The sequence below is a fragment of the Papio anubis genome, chromosome 6 (assembly GCF_008728515.1).
Source record: "Papio anubis isolate 15944 chromosome 6, Panubis1.0, whole genome shotgun sequence".
Classification (NCBI taxonomy): domain Eukaryota; kingdom Metazoa; phylum Chordata; class Mammalia; order Primates; family Cercopithecidae; genus Papio; species Papio anubis.
In genome coordinates, this window is record NC_044981.1 from 32,011,137 (window position 1) to 32,030,656 (window position 19,520).

At 57.9% G+C, this 19,520-nt stretch overlaps 1 protein-coding gene across 4 annotated transcripts in view; it reads left to right on the plus strand.

Annotated features, from left to right (window-relative positions):
* ITPR3 (inositol 1,4,5-trisphosphate receptor type 3) overlaps positions 1–19,520 on the plus strand; it is a 75,880-nt gene that overhangs the window by 53,691 nt on the left and 2,669 nt on the right. For 2 of the 4 annotated variants that reach the window (XM_003897461.5, XM_031667049.1), the window contains 32 exons: positions 1,327–1,492; positions 2,409–2,573; positions 2,656–2,730; positions 3,145–3,270; positions 4,056–4,178; positions 4,275–4,475; positions 5,529–5,780; positions 5,976–6,101; positions 6,203–6,328; positions 8,172–8,292; positions 8,853–9,043; positions 9,654–9,802; positions 9,990–10,098; positions 10,230–10,320; positions 10,405–10,574; positions 10,996–11,170; positions 11,280–11,464; positions 11,690–11,890; positions 12,046–12,156; positions 12,679–12,774; positions 12,892–12,993; positions 13,278–13,364; positions 13,856–13,966; positions 14,038–14,230; positions 14,451–14,576; positions 15,034–15,206; positions 15,825–15,989; positions 16,710–16,902; positions 17,406–17,510; positions 17,590–17,717; positions 18,475–18,640; positions 19,291–19,451. In XM_003897461.5, the coding sequence (XP_003897510.4) occupies positions 1,327–1,492; positions 2,409–2,573; positions 2,656–2,730; positions 3,145–3,270; positions 4,056–4,178; positions 4,275–4,475; positions 5,529–5,780; positions 5,976–6,101; positions 6,203–6,328; positions 8,172–8,292; positions 8,853–9,043; positions 9,654–9,802; positions 9,990–10,098; positions 10,230–10,320; positions 10,405–10,574; positions 10,996–11,170; positions 11,280–11,464; positions 11,690–11,890; positions 12,046–12,156; positions 12,679–12,774; positions 12,892–12,993; positions 13,278–13,364; positions 13,856–13,966; positions 14,038–14,230; positions 14,451–14,576; positions 15,034–15,206; positions 15,825–15,989; positions 16,710–16,902; positions 17,406–17,510; positions 17,590–17,717; positions 18,475–18,640; positions 19,291–19,451 (4,669 nt within the window). Of the gene's footprint in view, positions 1–1,326; positions 1,493–2,408; positions 2,574–2,655; positions 2,731–3,144; positions 3,271–4,055; positions 4,179–4,274; positions 4,476–5,528; positions 5,781–5,975; positions 6,102–6,202; positions 6,329–8,171; positions 8,293–8,852; positions 9,044–9,653; positions 9,803–9,989; positions 10,099–10,229; positions 10,321–10,404; positions 10,575–10,995; positions 11,171–11,279; positions 11,465–11,689; positions 11,891–12,045; positions 12,157–12,678; positions 12,775–12,891; positions 12,994–13,277; positions 13,365–13,855; positions 13,967–14,037; positions 14,231–14,450; positions 14,577–15,033; positions 15,207–15,824; positions 15,990–16,709; positions 16,903–17,405; positions 17,511–17,589; positions 17,718–18,474; positions 18,641–19,290; positions 19,452–19,520 lie in introns of those variants that run through there. The other 2 variants (XM_031667048.1, XR_004184265.1) reach the window with 2 other exon arrangements.

Genomic DNA, 19,520 nt, shown 5'->3' on the forward strand with positions numbered 1-19,520 from the left:
CTCTCTGCAGACCCTCACTGGGCTTTGTGCTCAGCCCCTCCCCTGCCTCCCCAGTCCCACTGATCTCGGGGGCCGTTTGGTTCCTAGTCATCCTGCCATTCTTCCACCCCTACTCAGGGCAGGTGTACCTCTCTTGTGCAGTGGACTTGAATCAGGTAGCTGGATAGCTGGAACAACGTCCCCAGTCCCACAGGAGGGAGGAAGTGTGGGGACATGCAGCCCATCCACCCGAAGCCCTGAGGGGCTGGAGGCGGAGGCTTACTGGGGGCTTTTAGCATCTTGGGGCCAGGCTTATGCCTGGGTCTAGCAGGGCCTACGGACTGCTTTTCAGAATGGTGATTGTAAACTCATAAAATAAAGCACATAACAAGACAAAGGGAACCAATGGCTTGGAGTGACAGTTATCAAAATATTGGAGAAAACAAATTAGCAGTGACAGTGATATATGTGCCTCTTTGCTAATACGTTAAGTAGCGAGCCGCACCGGTGGGTATAATTAGTACCATTACTTCAAGGGAGCGATGAATATAAACGATATTTTGTGATTTTAACAACTCTGAGGTGGTGTGAAAACATCTGTGATATTTATTGGTGACAGACTCACAGGTGCCACAAATATTTCCTCATTGAAGGAAATGCTGTATTTTGGTTAGAGGTTGGGAAAAATAAAGATGTAACGTTTTCTCCATCTCTGTTCATGGGCCCAGCTTCTATCCATGAATCCCCGGCATGGTGGCAGTGGGATCTGTGTTAAGAGTCCTTGCTTCTGGCTGGGCGCGGTGGCTCACGCCTGTAATCCCAGCACTTAGGGAGGCCGAGGCGGGCAGATCACTTGAGGTCAGGAGTTCGAGACCAGCCTGGCCAACATGGTGAAACCCTGTCTCTACTAAAAATACAAACATTAGCCAGGTGTGTTGGCGCATAATGGTAATCCCAGCTACTCAGGAGGTTGAGGCAGGAGAATTATTTGAATCCGGGAGGTGGAGGTTGTAGTGAGCCGAGATCATGCCACTGGCTGCATTCCATCCTGGGCGACAGAGCAAGACTGTTTCAATAAATGAATAAATAAATAAAAGATTTCTTGCTTCAGTTGCTTAATCAAGGGAAGTCCTGAGAGATCCCAGGAGACACGGGTCACTCCGGGGATTCAGGGGCGTGGCTGTTAAACTGCTGAGAAAGTGTCAATATTTTAAACACATTTAGACTGGCCCTGCATCTGCTGAGTGGGTGGCGGGGAGTGTGCTTGTGCCAGGGCCCCCTTACCGGCCACGGACAGCAGGGAGCGAGCCAGTCTCACCCACGCGCCCTGCGCCCTCATGTCCGCAGGAAGACAAGCAGCATGCTGGAGGTGGATGACGAGGGCGGCCGCATGTTCCTGCGCGTGCTCATCCACCTCACCATGCACGACTATGCGCCGCTGGTCTCGGGTGCTCTGCAGCTGCTCTTCAAGCACTTCAGCCAGCGCCAGGAGGCCATGCACACCTTCAAGCAGGTGACGGGACTACCTGGCCCTGGCCCTGAGCATGAGGCCTGCACCGGGCACTGGGGGACAGTAAACCATGATTAAGGAGCTTACAGCTCAGGGGTTAACTTGGGATGCACATTTGGGGTTTTCAGCCTTGCTGAGCTCCTAGGTGAAGACTGAATCTCCTGACCTGGCTTAGTGCCTGCCATTTCTTACAATGTGGACAGCACTTTACAGTTTGCCAACTCTATTATGTGCACCTATGCTAAATGCTTCAAATCATGCCTAGCATGCAGACAACCCTCACTGACGTGACTGGCGTTTGCTATTGTGATGTCACGCAGTCCCGACAGCTCCCTGTGAAATATCAATACCAGTCAGTGTTGGCCTTTAAAAAATAAGTGTCTGCCATGTACCAGGCACTGAGCACTGGACTTGCATTATTGCATGGCATTCTCATAGCAGCCCTGAAGCGAGGTTACTACTCTCCCTCCCATTCCAGAGCGGGGAGAAATCCAGGCCCAGGGAGCTTTCCTCCATTGCCCACTGACCCAGAGCGAGAATGGTGGCAGTCAGACGCAGGCCTGGGCCTTCAGGCTTCAGGGCTGCCACTATGCTTTGCCCTGCCTGTTTGGGGTCTCAGTGGATGAGTGACAGACCACAGCCACTTGAGGCACTAGTCAGTGAGTAACTGAAGCCAGGTTATGTGGCAGCTCAGGGCAGGCAGTGCAGGGAGGCCTGTGGCCATCAGGGAAGGCTTCCTGGAGGTGGTGGGCTTATGGCAGAGCCAGAAACATTGAGTGGGAATTGGCTTGGTGGAGAGAGGCAGGTGGTGGCAGGTGATGCTGGGAGGGGAACCCTCGAGTAGGGAAGATGCTGGAGGTCTCTAAGTGGCATGGACCTGGAGCCCATCTCACCAGCCAGGCCCATCCTCTACCTTCAGGTTCAGCTGCTGATCTCAGCGCAGGACGTGGAGAACTACAAGGTGATCAAGTCAGAGCTGGACCGGCTGCGGACCATGGTGGAGAAGTCAGAGCTGTGGGTGGACAAGAAGGGCAGCGGCAAGGGCGAGGAGGTGGAGGCAGGCGCAGCCAAGGACAAGAAGGAGGTGAGCGGGGCTGCAGGGGGCCAGGGCAGACCTCCCTGTGAGGGCTGGGCCTGGCTGACCTCCATCCTCTCTGTGCTTCCAGCGGCCCACGGACGAGGAGGGCTTTCTGCACCCACCAGGGGAGAAAAGCAGTGAGAACTACCAGATTGTCAAGGGCGTGAGTGGCCAAGGGTCCTCGGGGTAGGGCTCTGTAGCCCCAATGGTCCTGGGGTCTCCCGCTGGCCAGGCCTCCTGTGCCTCTCTGTCGGCCAGCCACTGGCCCTCATGATAGACATCTTCCAGCCTTTGCTGCACATTAAAAACAGCCCTGCCAAGGTCCAGATGGAATTATTTTAAAGCTGAAGGAATTTCATGAAATTCCATTTTGCAGTCATATTGTTCTATTTACTTTTATGGGTGGAATTGGGTTTTTTAGTGCTTCCCTGGCCTGTTGCGAGGGTCTGATTCAGCGCCCGTGACCTCCTTCCCCCTTCCTGTCCCGGGTGCCAGCTGGAACTTGTCTGTGGTGGGCCAGGCAGAGGGCAGCCTGAGAAGTAGGGAAGGGGCTCTGGCTCACCCGCCTCCCCTGCAGATCCTGGAAAGGCTGAATAAGATGTGTGGGGTCGGGGAGCAAATGAGGAAGAAGCAGCAACGGCTGCTGAAGAACATGGATGCCCACAAGGTCATGCTGGACCTGCTGCAGATCCCCTACGACAAGGTGGCTCTGACTTCTGACCTCTGACTCTCTGGGGCGGCTTCCCCTTGAACCCCGACCTCACCCGTATGCTAGGCCCTAATGCAGGCAACCTCTCCCATCCTCACCTGGCCTCTTACACTGCCCTGTTTGTTTGCAGGCATGCCTTGACCCCTGAACCCTGTCTTAGTATCACCTTTGACCCTCTACCCCTCATCCTAATCCCCTTTGACCTTGATTTAAGTGCAGCCTCATGCTGATTCTTGACCTTGACTCCCTTTTTTCCCCCTCTCTAACCTAACCCTGATAATCTCAGCTTCATCTCAACCTTTGACCCTCAGCTTCCTTACCTTGACCCACGTTGACCCTAACTGAACCCAACTTCTCTTTGACCCATGACATCAGTGCTGGCCTTGTCCTGACCCCTGGTTTTGATTCCTCATCCTGACATCTTATGCTGACCTGTCCCCAGGCCCACCCTGGCTCCTGACTCCAATCTTCGTCTCATCTCCCCTTTTGACCCTCAGCCCCTTGCCATGACTGATCTTGATCTCAGTATGTCCCAGGCCTCACCCTGACACTGACCGTGACCCTGTCACCTTGCCCCAACTCCAGCCTCATCTTGGCCATTGAGCTCCCGCCCCTCACACGTTTCCATCCTGACCTGGGGGCCCCACTTTCCCTTTTCCCTGGCCTCTTCATGGTCCCAGTCCCAAGCCCGACACGCCCCTGCTCCTGTCAGAGCTCAGCTGGGGCCTCGCCTCCCTCCTTGGTGGGCCCAACACCCTCTCCCTGCCTCCTGTGCCCAGGGTGATGCCAAGATGATGGAGATCCTACGCTACACGCATCAGTTCCTGCAGAAGTTCTGTGCAGGGAACCCTGGCAACCAGGCCCTGCTGCACAAGCACCTGCACCTTTTCCTCACACCAGGGGTGAGGGTGCAGGGCTGGGAGCACCTGGACGAGGCGGGAGGTGGGAGGGTGGGGGCAGGGCCCAGAACTCTTTCTGACAGATGCCCCCCACTGCAGCTCCTGGAGGCAGAGACCATGCAACACATCTTCCTGAACAACTATCAGCTCTGCTCCGAGATCAGCGAGCCCGTGTTGCAGCACTTCGTGCACCTGCTGGCCACGCACGGGCGCCATGTGCAGTACCTGGACTTCCTGCACACCGTCATCAAGGCTGAGGGCAAGTACGTCAAGAAGTGCCAGGACATGATCATGACTGAGGTGAGGGCGGGGCTGAGGGGTGCTCAGGGATCTTGGGGTGGGGGCCCAGAGCAGAGGCTTGGCGGGAAGGCTGCAGAGTTAGAGAAGTCAGACGGTGGGTCACAAAAGGAACATTCAGCTGCTGACCATGGAGGGGACGCAGAGGGAGAAGTGAGGCTGCAGATGTGGTAGAACTCAGGCTATGGACCTGATAGAACGCAAACAGGGTCCCAGCAGCATCAGACACCCAGCAGAACTCAGACAATAGGCCAGAAAGAAATCAAGCACGCATTCCTTCACTTGTCAATTGTCATCGTTCATTTAAAATCAGGAAGCACCCACTACGTGCCACGGATTGTACGTGCACGGGGGACATCAGCTGAGTGCCAGCTCCTGGGGGGCACAGGCAGGGACCCCATCGTTTGTGTGCATTGCGAGGGCCCCAGTGTGTGGCGCATAGTAGGTTCTCAACAGACACCCGTTGAGTGAAGGCATGAAGGATAAAGGGCTAGGTCTAAATCTGGAACAGACGTGGTCCCTGCCCCTGAGCATCTGACAGTGTAGGCGGCAGGGGGAGAAAGGAGCAAACACTGAAGGGAGATTAGGACATCATAAACAAGACACGATGTGCTGGAACTGCTGCGCAGTGTTAATTATTAATTGCTATTATTATGTTACTGTGAATAATGCAGTCGCTGGCACGAGAGGGATGTGGTGTATGCTCAGTGAGGAGGGTTTAAATAACCGCTGTGGGAGCCCAGGGGAGGGAGGGGGTGAGCAGGACAGGATTAGCGAGAGCTTCCTGGAGGAAGCTGCCTCTGAGATGACCCCTATGGGACTTCTTTCCAGTGGGGAGAAGCAGGGACTTTCTGGGTCCTGGGGTCAGTATCTCTGCTGGCAGAGGGCCTGAGACATCAGCTGGGGAACCCCCAAATCCCAGCCAGGGGAGGATTTCCTGATTTCAGGTGGGACTCTGTGGTCAGAGTCCCAGTTTCCCCCTGGTAAGCAAAGGAGAGGAGAGCCCAGGGCCTGCTGGACCAAGAGTGTGAGACACGTGCCCCCTCCTGCCCGCAGCTGACCAATGCAGGTGACGATGTGGTCGTGTTCTACAACGACAAGGCATCGCTGGCCCACCTGCTGGACATGATGAAGGCCGCCCGCGATGGCGTGGAGGACCACAGCCCCCTCATGTACCACATTTCCCTGGTGGACCTGCTGGCTGCCTGCGCCGAGGGCAAAAACGTCTACACTGAGATCAAGTGCACCTCCCTGCTGCCGCTGGAGGACGTGGTGTCTGTGGTGACGCATGAGGACTGCATCACTGAGGTGGGGATTGGGGGACTGGGCAAGACGGCTGGAGATGGGGCGAAGGGGCGGGTAAAGCCACGGGACAGGAAGAGTGGGCAAAGCCAAGCCAGGGAATTGGGCAGGAACTGGGAGGCCAGGGGACAGGAGCAATGTGGCAGGGACAGCCCAGCCAGGCGGCCTGCTCACGCCCCTGACCTCCCGCCCGCTGCCCAGGTGAAAATGGCCTATGTGAACTTCGTGAACCACTGCTACGTGGACACGGAGGTGGAGATGAAGGAGATCTACACCAGCAACCACATCTGGACGCTCTTTGAGAACTTCACCCTGGACATGGCGCGGGTCTGTCCCTGTGTGGGGTGTGGGCAAAGCCCCCCAGGAGGGGTGGGAGTGGAGGGGCCCCATGTGAGGACCCCCCTAGGCATCCCTCTCCCCTGCCTCAGGTCTGCAGCAAGCGTGAGAAGCGCGTGGCTGACCCCGCCCTGGAGAAGTACGTGCTGAGCGTCGTGCTGGACACCATCAATGCCTTCTTCAGCTCCCCGTTCTCTGAGAACAGCACTTCCCTGCAGGTGAGCTTCTCCTCTCCCGCCACCCCAGGGCCAACTTGCCTAGCTTTTGTGAAAGGAAGGGGAGAAATAAGAATATATCTTCATATTTGCTTATAGTTCATAAAGAAGTAGCAAAAGGATACATAAGTGTATTATCTTTTTTTTTTTTTTTTTTTTTTTTGAGACAGAGTTTCGCTCTGTCGCCCAGGCTGGAGTGCAGTGGCGCCATACCTGCTCACTACAAGCTCTGCCTCCTGGGTTCACACCATTCTCCTGCCTCAGCCTCCCGAGTAGCTGGGACTACAGGCGCCCGCCACCACGCCCGGCTAATTTTTGTATTTTTAGTAGAGATGGGGTTTCACCATGTTAGCCAGGATGGTCTCAATCTCCTAACCTCATGATCTGCCCGCCTCAGCCTCCCAAAGTGCTGGGATTACAGGTGTCAGCCACCGTGCCCGGCCTAAGTGTATTAGTTATCTATACTGTGTTAACAAATTATCCCCAAACCTAGCAGTTTAAAACAACAAGCATATCTCAGTTTCTGTGGGCCAGGATGACAGTGGGAATGGTATCATCCAGCAGGAACTCCTAAGTCCAGTGGGTGTGGCAGATTCCAAAGTGGCAGCACTTACTCACCAAAGAAAAGGTGGATGTGCCATGCATGGGATGGCACAGCCAAAGCAGGGATCACGACAGTCTCCCTGGCAGAGATCCTTCGTGCTGGCTAGTTGATCACAGTGATCTTAGAACTGAAATAGGCAGGTAGTCTTCTGAAGGCCTAAGCAGAAGGGCTCCAGGCCAGTGTACAGAAGCCTGATTTGAATCACGAAAGATTCATGGCTCCTCAGTCAATCCCCAGATTCCCAGACTCGAGCCAGTGCTCAGCCCAGAGCCCCCTGAATGAAAGCGAGCCAGGTTCCCTTAAGGAAGGGCCCTGCTACATGACCGAGATCAAAGAAACACTGGAAGGATACAAAAGAAACCAACAAAAGGGGCTACTTAGGGGGATAGGGCTGGGGTGGCGTGGGGTAGCGTTTCTAAGACTGGGGGGAAAAATGCTGAGTCCTGCCTTCCCAGGAAGGGTGGTGTATTTTGACACACATCGTTTGGGCCCTGGGATCCCTTTGGGACCATGGAACTCTGGTAATTGGGGTCAGCTTTCCCCATCCTTGATCAGCTCCAGGGCAGTGAGAGTGATAGGGGAGAGACTTCTCAAAGTGTTACCTTTTTTTTTTTTTGAGATGGAGTCTCACTCTGTGTCCCGGGCTGGAGTGCAGTGGCACAGCCTTGGCTCACTGCAACCCCTGCCTCCCAGGTTCAAGCAATTCTCCAGCCTCAGCCTCCCGAGTAGCTGGGATTACAGGCGTCCGCCACCACACCCGGCTAATTTTTGTATTTTTAGTAGAGACGGGGTTTCACCATGTTGGCCAGGCTGGTCTCGAACTCCTGACCTCAAGTGATCCACCCACTTCGGCCTCCCAAAGTGCTGGGATTACAGGTGTGAGCCACTGTGCCAAGCCTCAAAGTGTTATCTTTTAAATAACCTTTTGGTTTTTGAACCATGTAAATCCATCATCTTTTTACAACATTAATTTATTTAAACATTTTTTGAAAGAGTCAGCAACATGGCTATGAGCTCACAGCCTTGGGGAGTTACAGGGCTGCCGTGTACAGCTGGGCAGGTCGTGCACTGCTGAAGGGAATGCAAGTACCTTTTTCCAACCAGCACAAAGGCATATATGGTGGCTAGTGAAGGCTCCGTCTCTCCACCCATGCCCATTCTGATTGGGCCCTGGTTCCTGGACCTTGGGTTGCCCAGGGTGCGGGGCTGGGCTGCAGCAGCGGGCTCTGTGACTTCTTGCAGACACACCAGACGATTGTGGTGCAGCTGCTGCAGTCCACCACACGGCTCCTCGAGTGTCCGTGGCTACAGCAGCAGCATAAGGGCTCTGTGGAGGCCTGCATCCGGACCCTCGCCATGGTGGGTGAGTGTGCCGGGGTACTGACCAGCTCCAAACCACTCCTTCCACTGCTCACAATGGGGACGCCTGCCCTCCTAATAAACACTTTATCCCTAAGCTCGCCCATCTCCTGCTCCCAGGTGGTTCTCAGTAAGTCCTTCTTGGTGTCTGCCTGGCATCCTGGCAATTGAGAGAAGCTGTTTTCTCCTCTGAGTCAGTTCCCCAGAGAAGGATGCTGGCCGACATTCTCCAGCTAGAGTTTTTTATGGGTATTTGCAGATGGGCTCAGGCAGGAGGGAGGCCTGTGGATTGTTAGGGACAGCTGGGGAAGAGGAGAAGACAGGTGAGAGAAAGGAGGGGGAAGTCAGGGTAGAGCCAGGGGGTAATCAAAGAGGCAGAAACTCTCCTTTTACCCAACAAGGGGAAGAAAGCCTCTCAGTCCCTCAAGCGTAGGCCAGGGTGGGGGGTCTCTGTCCCCCAGACCCTCAGTCTAGTTCACTCTGTCTCCTGGTGTGGCAGCCCTGAGCCTGGCCTCTGGCTGGTTGAACTGCCCCTGCACCAGCACCCCCTCCCTTCCCACCCAGCCAAGGGCCGGGCCATCTCGCTGCCCATGGACCTGGACGCCCACATCAGCGCGATGCTCAGCAGTGGAGCCAGCTGTGCAGCTGCCGCCCAGCGGAACGCCTCCAGCTACAAGGCAACCACGCGGGCCTTCCCCCGCGTCACCCCCACCGCTAACCAGTGGGACTACAAGAACATCATTGAGAAGCTGCAGGTGGGTGTGGGGCTGCCTGGCATCTGCCACGGGAGCTGCTTGGTTGACTCAGCAGCTCCCCTACTTTGGAGGGGCAAATTCTCGGGGAGTGTTTCTTCCTGTCCTGCTCACACTTCCAGGAAGGGGCTGGTTGGCTTCTCCCCACTCTGGGGCTGCTAAGGGCCGGCCCTGCAGCAGGGGACTGGGGAGCCTCCTTCCAGAGGAAGCCTGGAGAACCCAGAGGCCTGCTAGTGGGGTTGGAGCTCGGGACCACCCCTGGCTCCTGCAGCACCCTCCTGTCTATGCAGCACATTTCTGTGCGCCATCTCGTTGGCCAGTAGCTTGGGTGTGGTGGGTTATTTTCCCCACGTGGCGGGAGACTGAGGCTCAGAGAGGGTAAGGGGTTTACCCAAGGTCACACAGAGCTGGGAGAGAAGCCAGGCCTTGCAGCTCCCAGCCAGGGCTCTGAGCAGACAGACATCATGCTGTGTTCAGGGTGTCTCTGTGGGTGTGGGCCCCTCAGACAGAGGCAGGGCAATCTGTGAGCCGTTTGGCGTTCGGGTCAGGGGAATGGCAGTCATACCCAGGTCATTTCTTGCATCTGGCAATGACCCTGCCCTGCCCACCCCAGGACATCATCACAGCCCTGGAGGAGCGGCTGAAGCCCCTGGTGCAGGCTGAGCTGTCCGTGCTGGTGGACGTCCTGCACTGGCCTGAGCTGCTCTTCCTGGAGGGCAGTGAGGCCTACCAGCGCTGCGAGAGTGGGGGCTTCCTGTCCAAGTGAGCGAGACACCGGGCGTGGGGGCAGCAGGGGTGCAGCGGCTGGGGGCAGGGAAGGGCCCGGTGGGGACTAGACAGGCTCACGGGGTCAGAGGGCCTGGAGGTGTTCCTGCCTGGGATGGGGCGGGAAAGTGGCTGGAGCGAGGCAGCGTGGGGCTGCCCTGAGCTGCCTCCTTGACTGGCTCAGGCTGATCCAGCACACCAAGGACCTCATGGAGTCGGAGGAGAAGCTGTGCATCAAGGTGCTGCGGACCCTGCAGCAGATGCTGCTCAAGAAAACCAAGTACGGGGACCGGGTGAGTGCCCTGGTGGGGCAAGTGCGGGTGGGCCAGTCAGGAGTGCCCAGGGGCTCAGGGTCAAGCCCATTGGGCCAGTGGTCAATGGTGCACTGTACCCACAATGGGGCCTCACTCCCATCCTCCCCCAGGGCAATCAGCTGCGCAAGATGCTGCTGCAAAACTACCTCCAGAACCGGAAGTCCACCTCGCGGGGGGACCTTCCCGACCCCATGGGCACTGGTCAGTATCGCCTTCCCCTGCCCCTGGGCCCTCCCTTCCGCTCTCCTGTCCCACCAGCTCTCCCTCAACTGAGTCCCCCCGCAGGCCTGGACCCAGACTGGTCGGCAATCGCAGCCACCCAGTGCCGGCTGGACAAGGAGGGGGCCACCAAGTTGGTATGTGACCTCATCACCAGCACCAAGAATGAGAAGATCTTCCAGGAAAGCATTGGCCTGGCCATCCGCCTGCTGGATGGTGGCAACACAGAGATCCAGGTGTGGGGGCCTGGGGCCTGGACATGCTTTCCTTTGCCTCCCTCCCTTTTTTGGAGGAGGTGGGCCTTGAGTTGGGCACTGAAGGCCAAGGAGGGTGTGAAAGAGGAGGGCAGGAGGCCTGAGCAGAGGCTGAGCGGTGAGAAGAGTGGGCATGATGGGGGCAGGATGATGAGGAGATGGGCTCAGGCCTGGCTGGGGCAGAGGGATATGCTGGGGTGGTGAAGGGACCACGTGATGCAGGAACAGACATGGGGCATGGAGCCGCCCATGGGTGGCCATGGATGCTAGCCGCCAGCACCCAGGCCTTCAGTCAGGCCCCTGCGGCCCCGGTGGCCGCAGCAGTGTGGTGTGCCTGCTCCACGCCCTGCGTAGGAGCAGGGTCCAGTGCTGAGGCTGCTCCCTGGCCACTGTCCATCTCCAGAAATCCTTCCACAACCTGATGATGAGTGACAAGAAGTCAGAGCGCTTCTTCAAGGTGCTGCACGACCGCATGAAGCGGGCCCAGCAGGAGACCAAGTCCACCGTGGCAGTCAACATGAATGACCTGGGCAGCCAGCCACATGAGGACCGTGAGCCAGTCGACCCCACCACTAAAGGTCAGGGGCCTGAGGCAGAGGCACAGCGTGACGGGGCTCCCAGGATAAGATGTGCAGGGTGGAGGCCTAGGGGATGGGCAGTTCCAGCCTCACCAGGTCTCGCCCACAGGCCGCGTGGCCTCCTTCTCCATACCTGGCTCCTCATCCCGCTACTCGCTGGGCCCCAGCCTGCGCCGGGGGCACGAGGTGAGCGAACGTGTGCAGAGCAACGAGATGGGCACGTCCGTGCTCATCATGCAGCCCATCCTGCGCTTTCTGCAGCTGCTGTGTGAGAACCACAACCGGGACCTGCAGGTGAGTGCCTTGCCACACACCTGCCCCTTCCCCCACCAGCCAGCCGGCATGCAGACCAGGCACTGTGGCCGGTGTCCCTCTATGGCATGTGTGCCCTGGCCTGGGCACTGCTGCTTTGTGGCCAGTGGTTCCCCTACCCCTGCAGCACACAAGATCGTGCTCCCCAGGCCAGCCTCCCACTCCATGCTGCAGCTGTGCTGTGCCCAACCTGTCTGTGCCCCGCAGAACTTCCTGCGCTGTCAGAACAACAAAACCAACTACAACTTGGTGTGCGAGACGCTGCAGTTCCTGGACATCATGTGCGGCAGCACCACGGGTGGCCTGGGGCTGCTGGGGCTCTACATCAATGAGGACAATGTGGGCCTCGTCATCCAGACCTTGGAGACCCTCACTGAGTACTGCCAGGGCCCCTGCCATGAGAACCAGGTGAGCTGGCCTGGTGGCACAAGCGGCAGCCAGGGTGGCAGTGTGGACATGCGGGTAGATGCAGCCAGCTGGGGCAGGGAGAGAGGCTGAGTTCTCTGGAGCTGCCACAATTCTGACAGGGCTTGGGCCCTGTGTCCCCCACTGCCTCCTGCCAGACCTGCATTGTGACTCACGAGTCCAATGGCATAGACATCATCACCGCACTGATCCTCAATGACATCAGCCCCCTGTGCAAGTACCGCATGGATCTGGTGCTGCAGCTCAAGGTGGGGCCCAGTGGCAGGTGTGTGAGTGCTGGGTGTGCATGTGATGTGCGTGCACGTATGTGTGACTTGCGTGTCAAGTGTGCATAGTGGTGTGTAATATATGGGTGTTAGATTATGTGTGTGATGGGGCATCATTTGGATGCACAAGTGTGTGGTGTGTGCAGGGTGTGTGTGTAATATTCGCATGTTTATATATACATGAGTGCACGTGTGTGCAAGCATGCTGAAACACACTCACTCTGGATACAAATATGTCCTGGTTTAGCTGAGGACTTGCTATGTGTGTGTCTGCTGTCTGGGTAGCTGAGTGTTTGCCACAGTGGGGGTGAGGGCAAGCCTACGGGTGGGCTGGCTGTGCAGGATGCTTCTCATTAAGCCTAGGGGAGGGAGGATGGGAAGGTCATGGCACCTGACCTTTTGTGGGATGGGAGAGTTGTTATGGAGAGGAATGAGGGAGAAGTTGTCAGGGGCATGGTGGGGGCCCTGAGACTGTGGCCTGCCTCCCTCCGCCCCTCCATCCAGGACAATGCCTCCAAACTGCTCCTGGCTCTGATGGAGAGCCGGCATGACAGTGAAAATGCCGAGCGCATCCTCATCAGCCTGCGGCCCCAGGAGCTGGTGAGGCTGGGCAGGCGGGCGGGCAGGACTGGGTGGAGTGTGTTGGGATGGGGATGAGGGCCAGGCTGGCCCTACCACCCTAGGAAGAGAGCACTGGAACAGGCACTACCCCTCCAGGTGGACGTCATCAAGAAGGCCTACCTGCAGGAAGAAGAGCGTGAGAACTCGGAGGTGAGCCCACGTGAAGTGGGCCACAACATCTACATCCTGGCGCTGCAGGTACCAGTTCCACCAGTGGCCCCCTGGGTGCCCGACAGCCATCACTCCCCTGGCCACCATGCCCCCCAGCCACCATGCCCCCCAGATGCCATCACCCCCCAGTCGCCATCGTCACCCCCCAGCCACCATGTCCCCCAGCCACCATGCCCCCGCCAGCTGCCATCACCCCCCAGTCGCCATTGTCACCCCCAGCCACCATACCCCCCCAGCTGCCATCACCCCCCAGTCACCATCATCGTCCCCCAGCCACCATGCCCTGGTGACTGTGCTGCATTTTCCCTCAGCTCTCCAGGCACAATAAACAGCTGCAGCACCTGCTGAAGCCGGTGAAGCGCATTCAAGAGGAGGAGGCCGAGGGTATCTCTTCCATGGTGGGTGCTGGCCCCGAGACTGGGGTGGGGGCAGGGCCTGGAGCCCAGGGAGGAGCCTCGACCCAAGGGCGTGGCCTGGAACAAAGTGAGGCCCTAGAATATGAGCCAGGCTAGAATTTGGGGGTACAGCTCAGGAGGCTGATCGGGACTGGCAGCCAGGGGTGAAACCCAGACTGAGAAATGGAAGCAAGGCTCAGGTGGGTCTGGGGTGGTTCTGGAAGCTTTAAGCAGGACCTGGGTTGCACTTGGGCAGGACTGAGGAAGGCCCCGGCTATCCTCTGGGATTCTCTGGTAATGGCTCTCCTGCTCCCCTCCCTTTGGCACCAGATTCTCGAGGCTAAGTCCTAGCTGGGCTGGGCTTGGCCTGGTCTGGCTTGGCGGGAACACTCGCTGAAGTTCAGAGCTGGGGGAAGGCCTGGGAGGCTAGGGGCTGAGTGCCAGGCCTGGATGTGCAGGCTGGGGTCTGACCTCCATGCCCTCCCCATCTCCAGCTCAGCCTCAACAACAAGCAGCTGTCACAGATGCTCAAGTCCTCAGTGCCAGCACAGGAGGAGGAGGAAGACCCCCTGGCCTACTACGAGAACCACACGTCCCAGATCGAGGTGGGCCTGTGGGCAGCAGGGGTGGGTGTGGGGGCCTGGGCCGGGTGTGACCATGTGCTGTGTGTGCTCAGATTGTGCGGCAGGACCGCAGCATGGAGCAGATCGTGTTCCCAGTGCCCGGCATCTGCCAGTTCCTGACGGAGGAGACCAAGCACCGGCTCTTCACCACTACCGAGCAGGACGAGCAGGGCAGCAAAGTGAGCGACTTCTTTGACCAGTCCTCCTTCCTGCACAACGAGATGGAGTGGCAGCGCAAGCTCCGCAGTGAGACCCGCGGGCGGGAGGGTGGGGCGGTCTGGAGCTGCTCACTGACACCCTGTTATAATGGCCTCCCTTGCCTGCCTGTGGGTGCCCTGCGCCCACCCCCGCCTCACCCCAAGGAAGCGCTCTTCCATGTGTGGCTTCCTTCTGAGCGGGTCCCCGCATGCAAGGGACAGAGGGTGCTCACCAGGGCCCTCCAGCAGCTCGCCGTTGCCCTCCTCAGGCATGCCGCTGATCTACTGGTTCTCCCGCCGCATGACCCTGTGGGGCAGCATCTCCTTCAACCTGGCTGTGTTTATCAACATCATCATTGCCTTCTTCTACCCCTACATGGAGGGTGCGTCCACAGGTGAGAACACAGGGCTGGCCGGCAGGTTCCCCTGGCCCTGCCATGCCTCCTTCCTGGGTTGGGGCAGAGCCTTGAGGCCAGCTGGCCTCTGAGGGGACCAGATGCAGAGTGTGCAAAAGCACCCCCTTGCGCCATCCTGTGGGCTCTCACCACATCATGGAGACACAGGTGCGGTCCAAGGGGACGGTCAGGGTCTTTGACCTCGTGGGAGATGGCGCATGCGTGCACGTGCACATGCACAGATGTGTCAGCCAGAAACAAGACCTGGTAGCCGCAGCTGGACAGGGCCTCCCGCTTAGGCCTGAGGGGCAGGTGTAATGGAGGAGGCTAAAACCAGGCACCAGGAACTTAACCGAGAAGGCTGCCAGGAGAAGGTGGCTTTTCGGCACCTGTTGGACCTGCTCTGGGGCTGTGGTGGGCTTGAGGGAGCCCTTCTCACCCTGCCCCTGGCCCCCAGGCGTGCTGGACTCCCCTCTCATCTCACTGCTGTTCTGGATCCTCATCTGCTTCTCCATCGCGGCCCTGTTCACCAAGCGCTACAGCATTCGCCCCCTCATCGTGGCGCTCATCCTACGCTCCATCTACTATCTGGGCATCGGGCCCACGCTCAACATCCTGGGTGCCCTCAATGTGAGTGCCAGAGGGAGCCCCCATTCCCAAACAAGCTCATGCTCACTGCATTCAGACGGCAAGCTGGCCTGCTGCTTCCAGAAGCCCCTGCTCCGTCCCATCTCCTCCTCTCTGTTGGGCTCCCAAGTTCCTTATAGACCGATGGCAGGGACTGTTCTGTGCCTTCTTCCTCTCCCTCAACATCTGAGGGCAGCTGGCACCCAGAGACAGAAATTCAAGAGTCCCTTTGGAACAACAGGGTCAGGGTGGCTGTGCACACTGCTGGCTGTGCACTGCCCAGGGGCACTGCTACGCGGCAGATGTGAAGATTCATATATAATGACAATCTCCTGACAGATGGAAATAAAGTGCTTTGAGCAAGGAACACCTTTGCCTGATAGACCCAGTCAGTGGTCTTCTCTGTCCCCATCCTCCTTTGCCTATACGTCACTGTCTTCCTGGAACTGAGGACCCAAGGGGCTGCTTCTGTATCGAGTCCCAGGTGCCCAGATGTATTTCTTTAAGCAATTTCGTTAATGCCGTGCCTCTCAGGCTCTGAGCTGGGCACTGGGGAGGCATGTGTGCAGATTCAGGGTAGGTGGTAGGGTACTGACCCTCATGCCTTGCACTCGCCCCCAGCTGACCAATAAGATCGTGTTTGTGGTGAGCTTCGTGGGCAACCGTGGCACCTTCATCCGGGGCTATAAGGCCATGGTCATGGACATGGAATTCCTCTACCACGTGGGCTACATCCTGACCAGTGTCCTGGGCCTCTTTGCTCATGAGCTGTTCTACAGCATCCTGGTGAGGCCTTCTGGGTGGGCTGGGGCTGGATGGGGGCATGAGGTGGTTGAGGCTTCCCGTGAGTTGTTGGCAGTTCCCTGTCACCAGTCTCTCTGTCCAGTCCTTTTGCTGCTGGGCTGGGAGCAGTGAGATTTCAGTCTTCCTCTGCCTTACCCAAGCCTGGCCCTCAAGGCCCTGATGGCCACTCCTGGTGGCCATCTGACCCCTTTCTCCTGTTCAGTGGTGGTTCAAGCCTGGACTCTGGAGCTGGACCAGGGGTTTGCATCTCAGCTGGGCTACTACTAGCTGTGTAACTGGGCAAGTTTCTTAACTGCCCCATGCCTCAGTTTCCTCACCTGTAAAATGGTGATTACAACAGCCCCTGCCTTCTAAAATAATTGTGAGATGAAATGAGCTAATGCATGGAAAGCACTTACACTGTTTCCTGGCATGTAGCAAGGGCATTGTAAGAGTTGGCTGGTATTCAGCCACCCGTTTCACCCCTCGTGCCTTCCCCTGGGCCACTCCCTTTCTGTGACCCTAAAATTCCAGGTTCTTTGAGAAGCTCCCCTGACAGACCCACCCAGCTTGGTTACTCCTGACTAAGTGCAGAGACCTCCCTAGAGGAGCCTTGGGAAACTCTGGAGCCCGGGCAGCCCTCAGGGTTCCAGTGGCATCCCCAGCGAGATTGGCTGGCCCAGCCCCTCAAGGCGCCATCCCTATCTCAACCCCATCCTGCAGCTCTTTGACCTCATCTACCGCGAGGAGACCCTGTTCAACGTCATCAAGAGTGTGACCCGCAATGGCCGCTCCATCCTGCTGACAGCCCTGCTGGCCCTCATCCTGGTCTACCTCTTCTCCATCGTTGGCTTCCTCTTCCTCAAGGATGACTTCATCCTTGAGGTCGACCGACTGCCCAACAACCACTCCACAGGTCTTGGAGGCTTCCTCTCCTGGGCAGGTTGTGGGGAATGAGGTTGGGTCTCACAAGTGTCTGGCATCAGGACCAGGACCTGCAGCGCTTACCTCACCAGGCTCCCGTCTGCTTCTCCTCTTGGCTTCTGGGGACATCTAGCTCACATCAGTCTGCCTCGCTCTTTTCTGGAACACACTGAGTGGGTGGGAGAGCCTTGGGTCTCTGGCCCCTAAGGAACCCCTTGCTTGAGGGCTGGAGCTCCTTGCACTGTCATTCATGTTAAACCCGGTATTTGCAGAAGCTGCCCGTGTGCTAGGCCTAGGGGTACAGAGACCCCTCCCTGCCCTTAGTGTGCAACCCAGTGGGGGGCAGAGGTGTGATGACCTTTCACTGTGGCCAGACAGTGGAGGGCTGGCAGGATCAGGGAAGGTTTCCTGGAGGATGTGACGCTGGGGACAGAGCCAGGGGATGATAAGGCCAGGGACTGGACCTCCTGGTGACCTCATCCATGTCCCCTCCAGCCAGCCCCCTGGGGATGCCACATGGAGCTGCTGCATTTGTGGACACCTGCAGCGGGGACAAGATGGACTGTGTCTCAGGGGTCTCGGTGCCCGAGGTCCTGGAAGGTGAGGGTGGTGTGTGTGTGGGAGTCTGGGTGGGGAGGGAGGAGCTGACAGCCTGGGCCTGAGCACACTCTGCCTGCAGAGGATGGGGAGCTGGACAGCACAGAGCGGGCCTGTGACACTCTGCTGATGTGCATCGTCACTGTCATGAACCATGGGCTACGCAACGGTGGTGGTGTAGGCGACATTCTCCGCAAGCCCTCCAAAGATGTGAGCACTCCTGCCCGCTCCCAAACCTGCGGGGCCCAAGCCACTGTACCGATCAGCAAATGTGGAGAGTCCTTGGCCTCGCATCAGATATTCAGGGTTGAACCCCCTCCCCCGAACTTGTATCCCCTTTTCTCTGCTTTCCACACCCGGCCAATTCCGTGACATTACTGCTCAGCTGCCCCCTCACCCCCTCATTCCATAAGGAAAGACTTTGGCAACCAAACTTTGCCCCAGGGCTAGGGACAGTGACCACTGGCTTTCCTAGCCCACAGCAGGCGGGCAGAGGGCGGAGCTCATCAGCTTCATCAGGAGGCCTCATGGTTCGGCTCGGGCAGCCACGTTCCCGAATGCCAGTCCTCCTGCTGTTGCTGAGGAGTGAGAGGCCGCCTCCCTGGCCAGACAGGGTTTCTGGAATGCGTGTGGCCAGGCGTCCTGAGGGTGGGCAGAGGTGTTCAGAGCTGCCTCTTTCCCTAATCAATGTTAGGGGCAGAGACACACCAAGACTCGTAGCCCTACCTCCCCGCACCTGACTCCTGCAGGCCTTCACCCCAGCGTGTCCTGAGTCCACGCTTTCCTAACCCAAACTCAGGGCTTTTGCTTGCAATTCTTGCTCTGGAGCCAGGTTGGGTCCACTCTGCCATCTGACAGCCCCCAAGCCAGAGGCCCTCATCACAGCCCTGGCCCCCACCTGAGTCCTGTCTTGCCCGGGTGAAAGTGGGGACCACCGGGCCCAGCCTCCCTGCCTCACCCCCCACAGGAGTCTCTCTTCCCAGCGAGAGTGGTCTATGACCTCCTGTTCTTCTTCATCGTCATCATCATCGTGCTGAACCTCATCTTTGGGGTAATCATCGACACCTTCGCTGACCTGCGTAGTGAGAAGCAGAAGAAGGAGGAGATTCTCAAGACGACGTGCTTCATCTGTGGTGAGGGTTGCTTCCTGCTCTGCGGAGGCCGCAGCGGGGCTGGGACATCATCTGACGCCAGCGGCAGTGGCGGTTTGGCCCCTCCTGCCCTGGGGAATCCTGCCCTGGGGCTGATGATTTGATGCATTTGCTCATCCCAGAACTGGGGAGAACATGACCCTGCCTGAACTTGGAGTCAGAAGGGAGCGAGACAGGGCCATCCCTGTAAACCCCTGGGGTTTCTAGGCGAGGACTTGAGCCCAGACAGTGCCTGGAGCTTCTAGTCTCGGTCCAGTGCTTTTCCCACCCCTGAAACGAAGTGCTAGTCCCCTCACCAGCCACCTCGGGCTCAGGCAGATGTCACCTGTATGGCCTGTAGGACCTCGCTTATTCAGCCATTCATGCTTCCCCTGAGTTCGGGGAATTCTGGCGTTTACTACTAGAGTCCTCAGTTTCCGCTGCGGGAGGGCTGCAGCTGCGGCAGGGCAGGATCTCCACTAAGTGGCTGTTGCTTCAAATAGAAGTGACCCAAATAGCCCAGAGCAAGCTGTTGGAAGCGCTCATCCCAAGAATAAATGCCTCCCCGCCCCCAGGCTGGGTCCCCTCCAGCAGGTGGCCCTGCAGTGGCTCTTGATGGCTGATGGTTTCATTCCCGCCCTCTGCACCCTCAGGTCTGGAGAGGGACAAGTTTGATAACAAGACGGTGTCATTTGAGGAACACATCAAGCTGGAGCACAACATGTGGAACTACTTGTACTTCATTGTCCTGGTCCGCGTGAAGAACAAGACCGACTACACGGGCCCTGAGAGCTACGTGGCCCAGATGATCAAGGTGTGAGCAGGGGCTGCGCCGGGCCTGTGGGCCCAAACCAGCTAGCCATTCTCGAGTCAACATCACTGT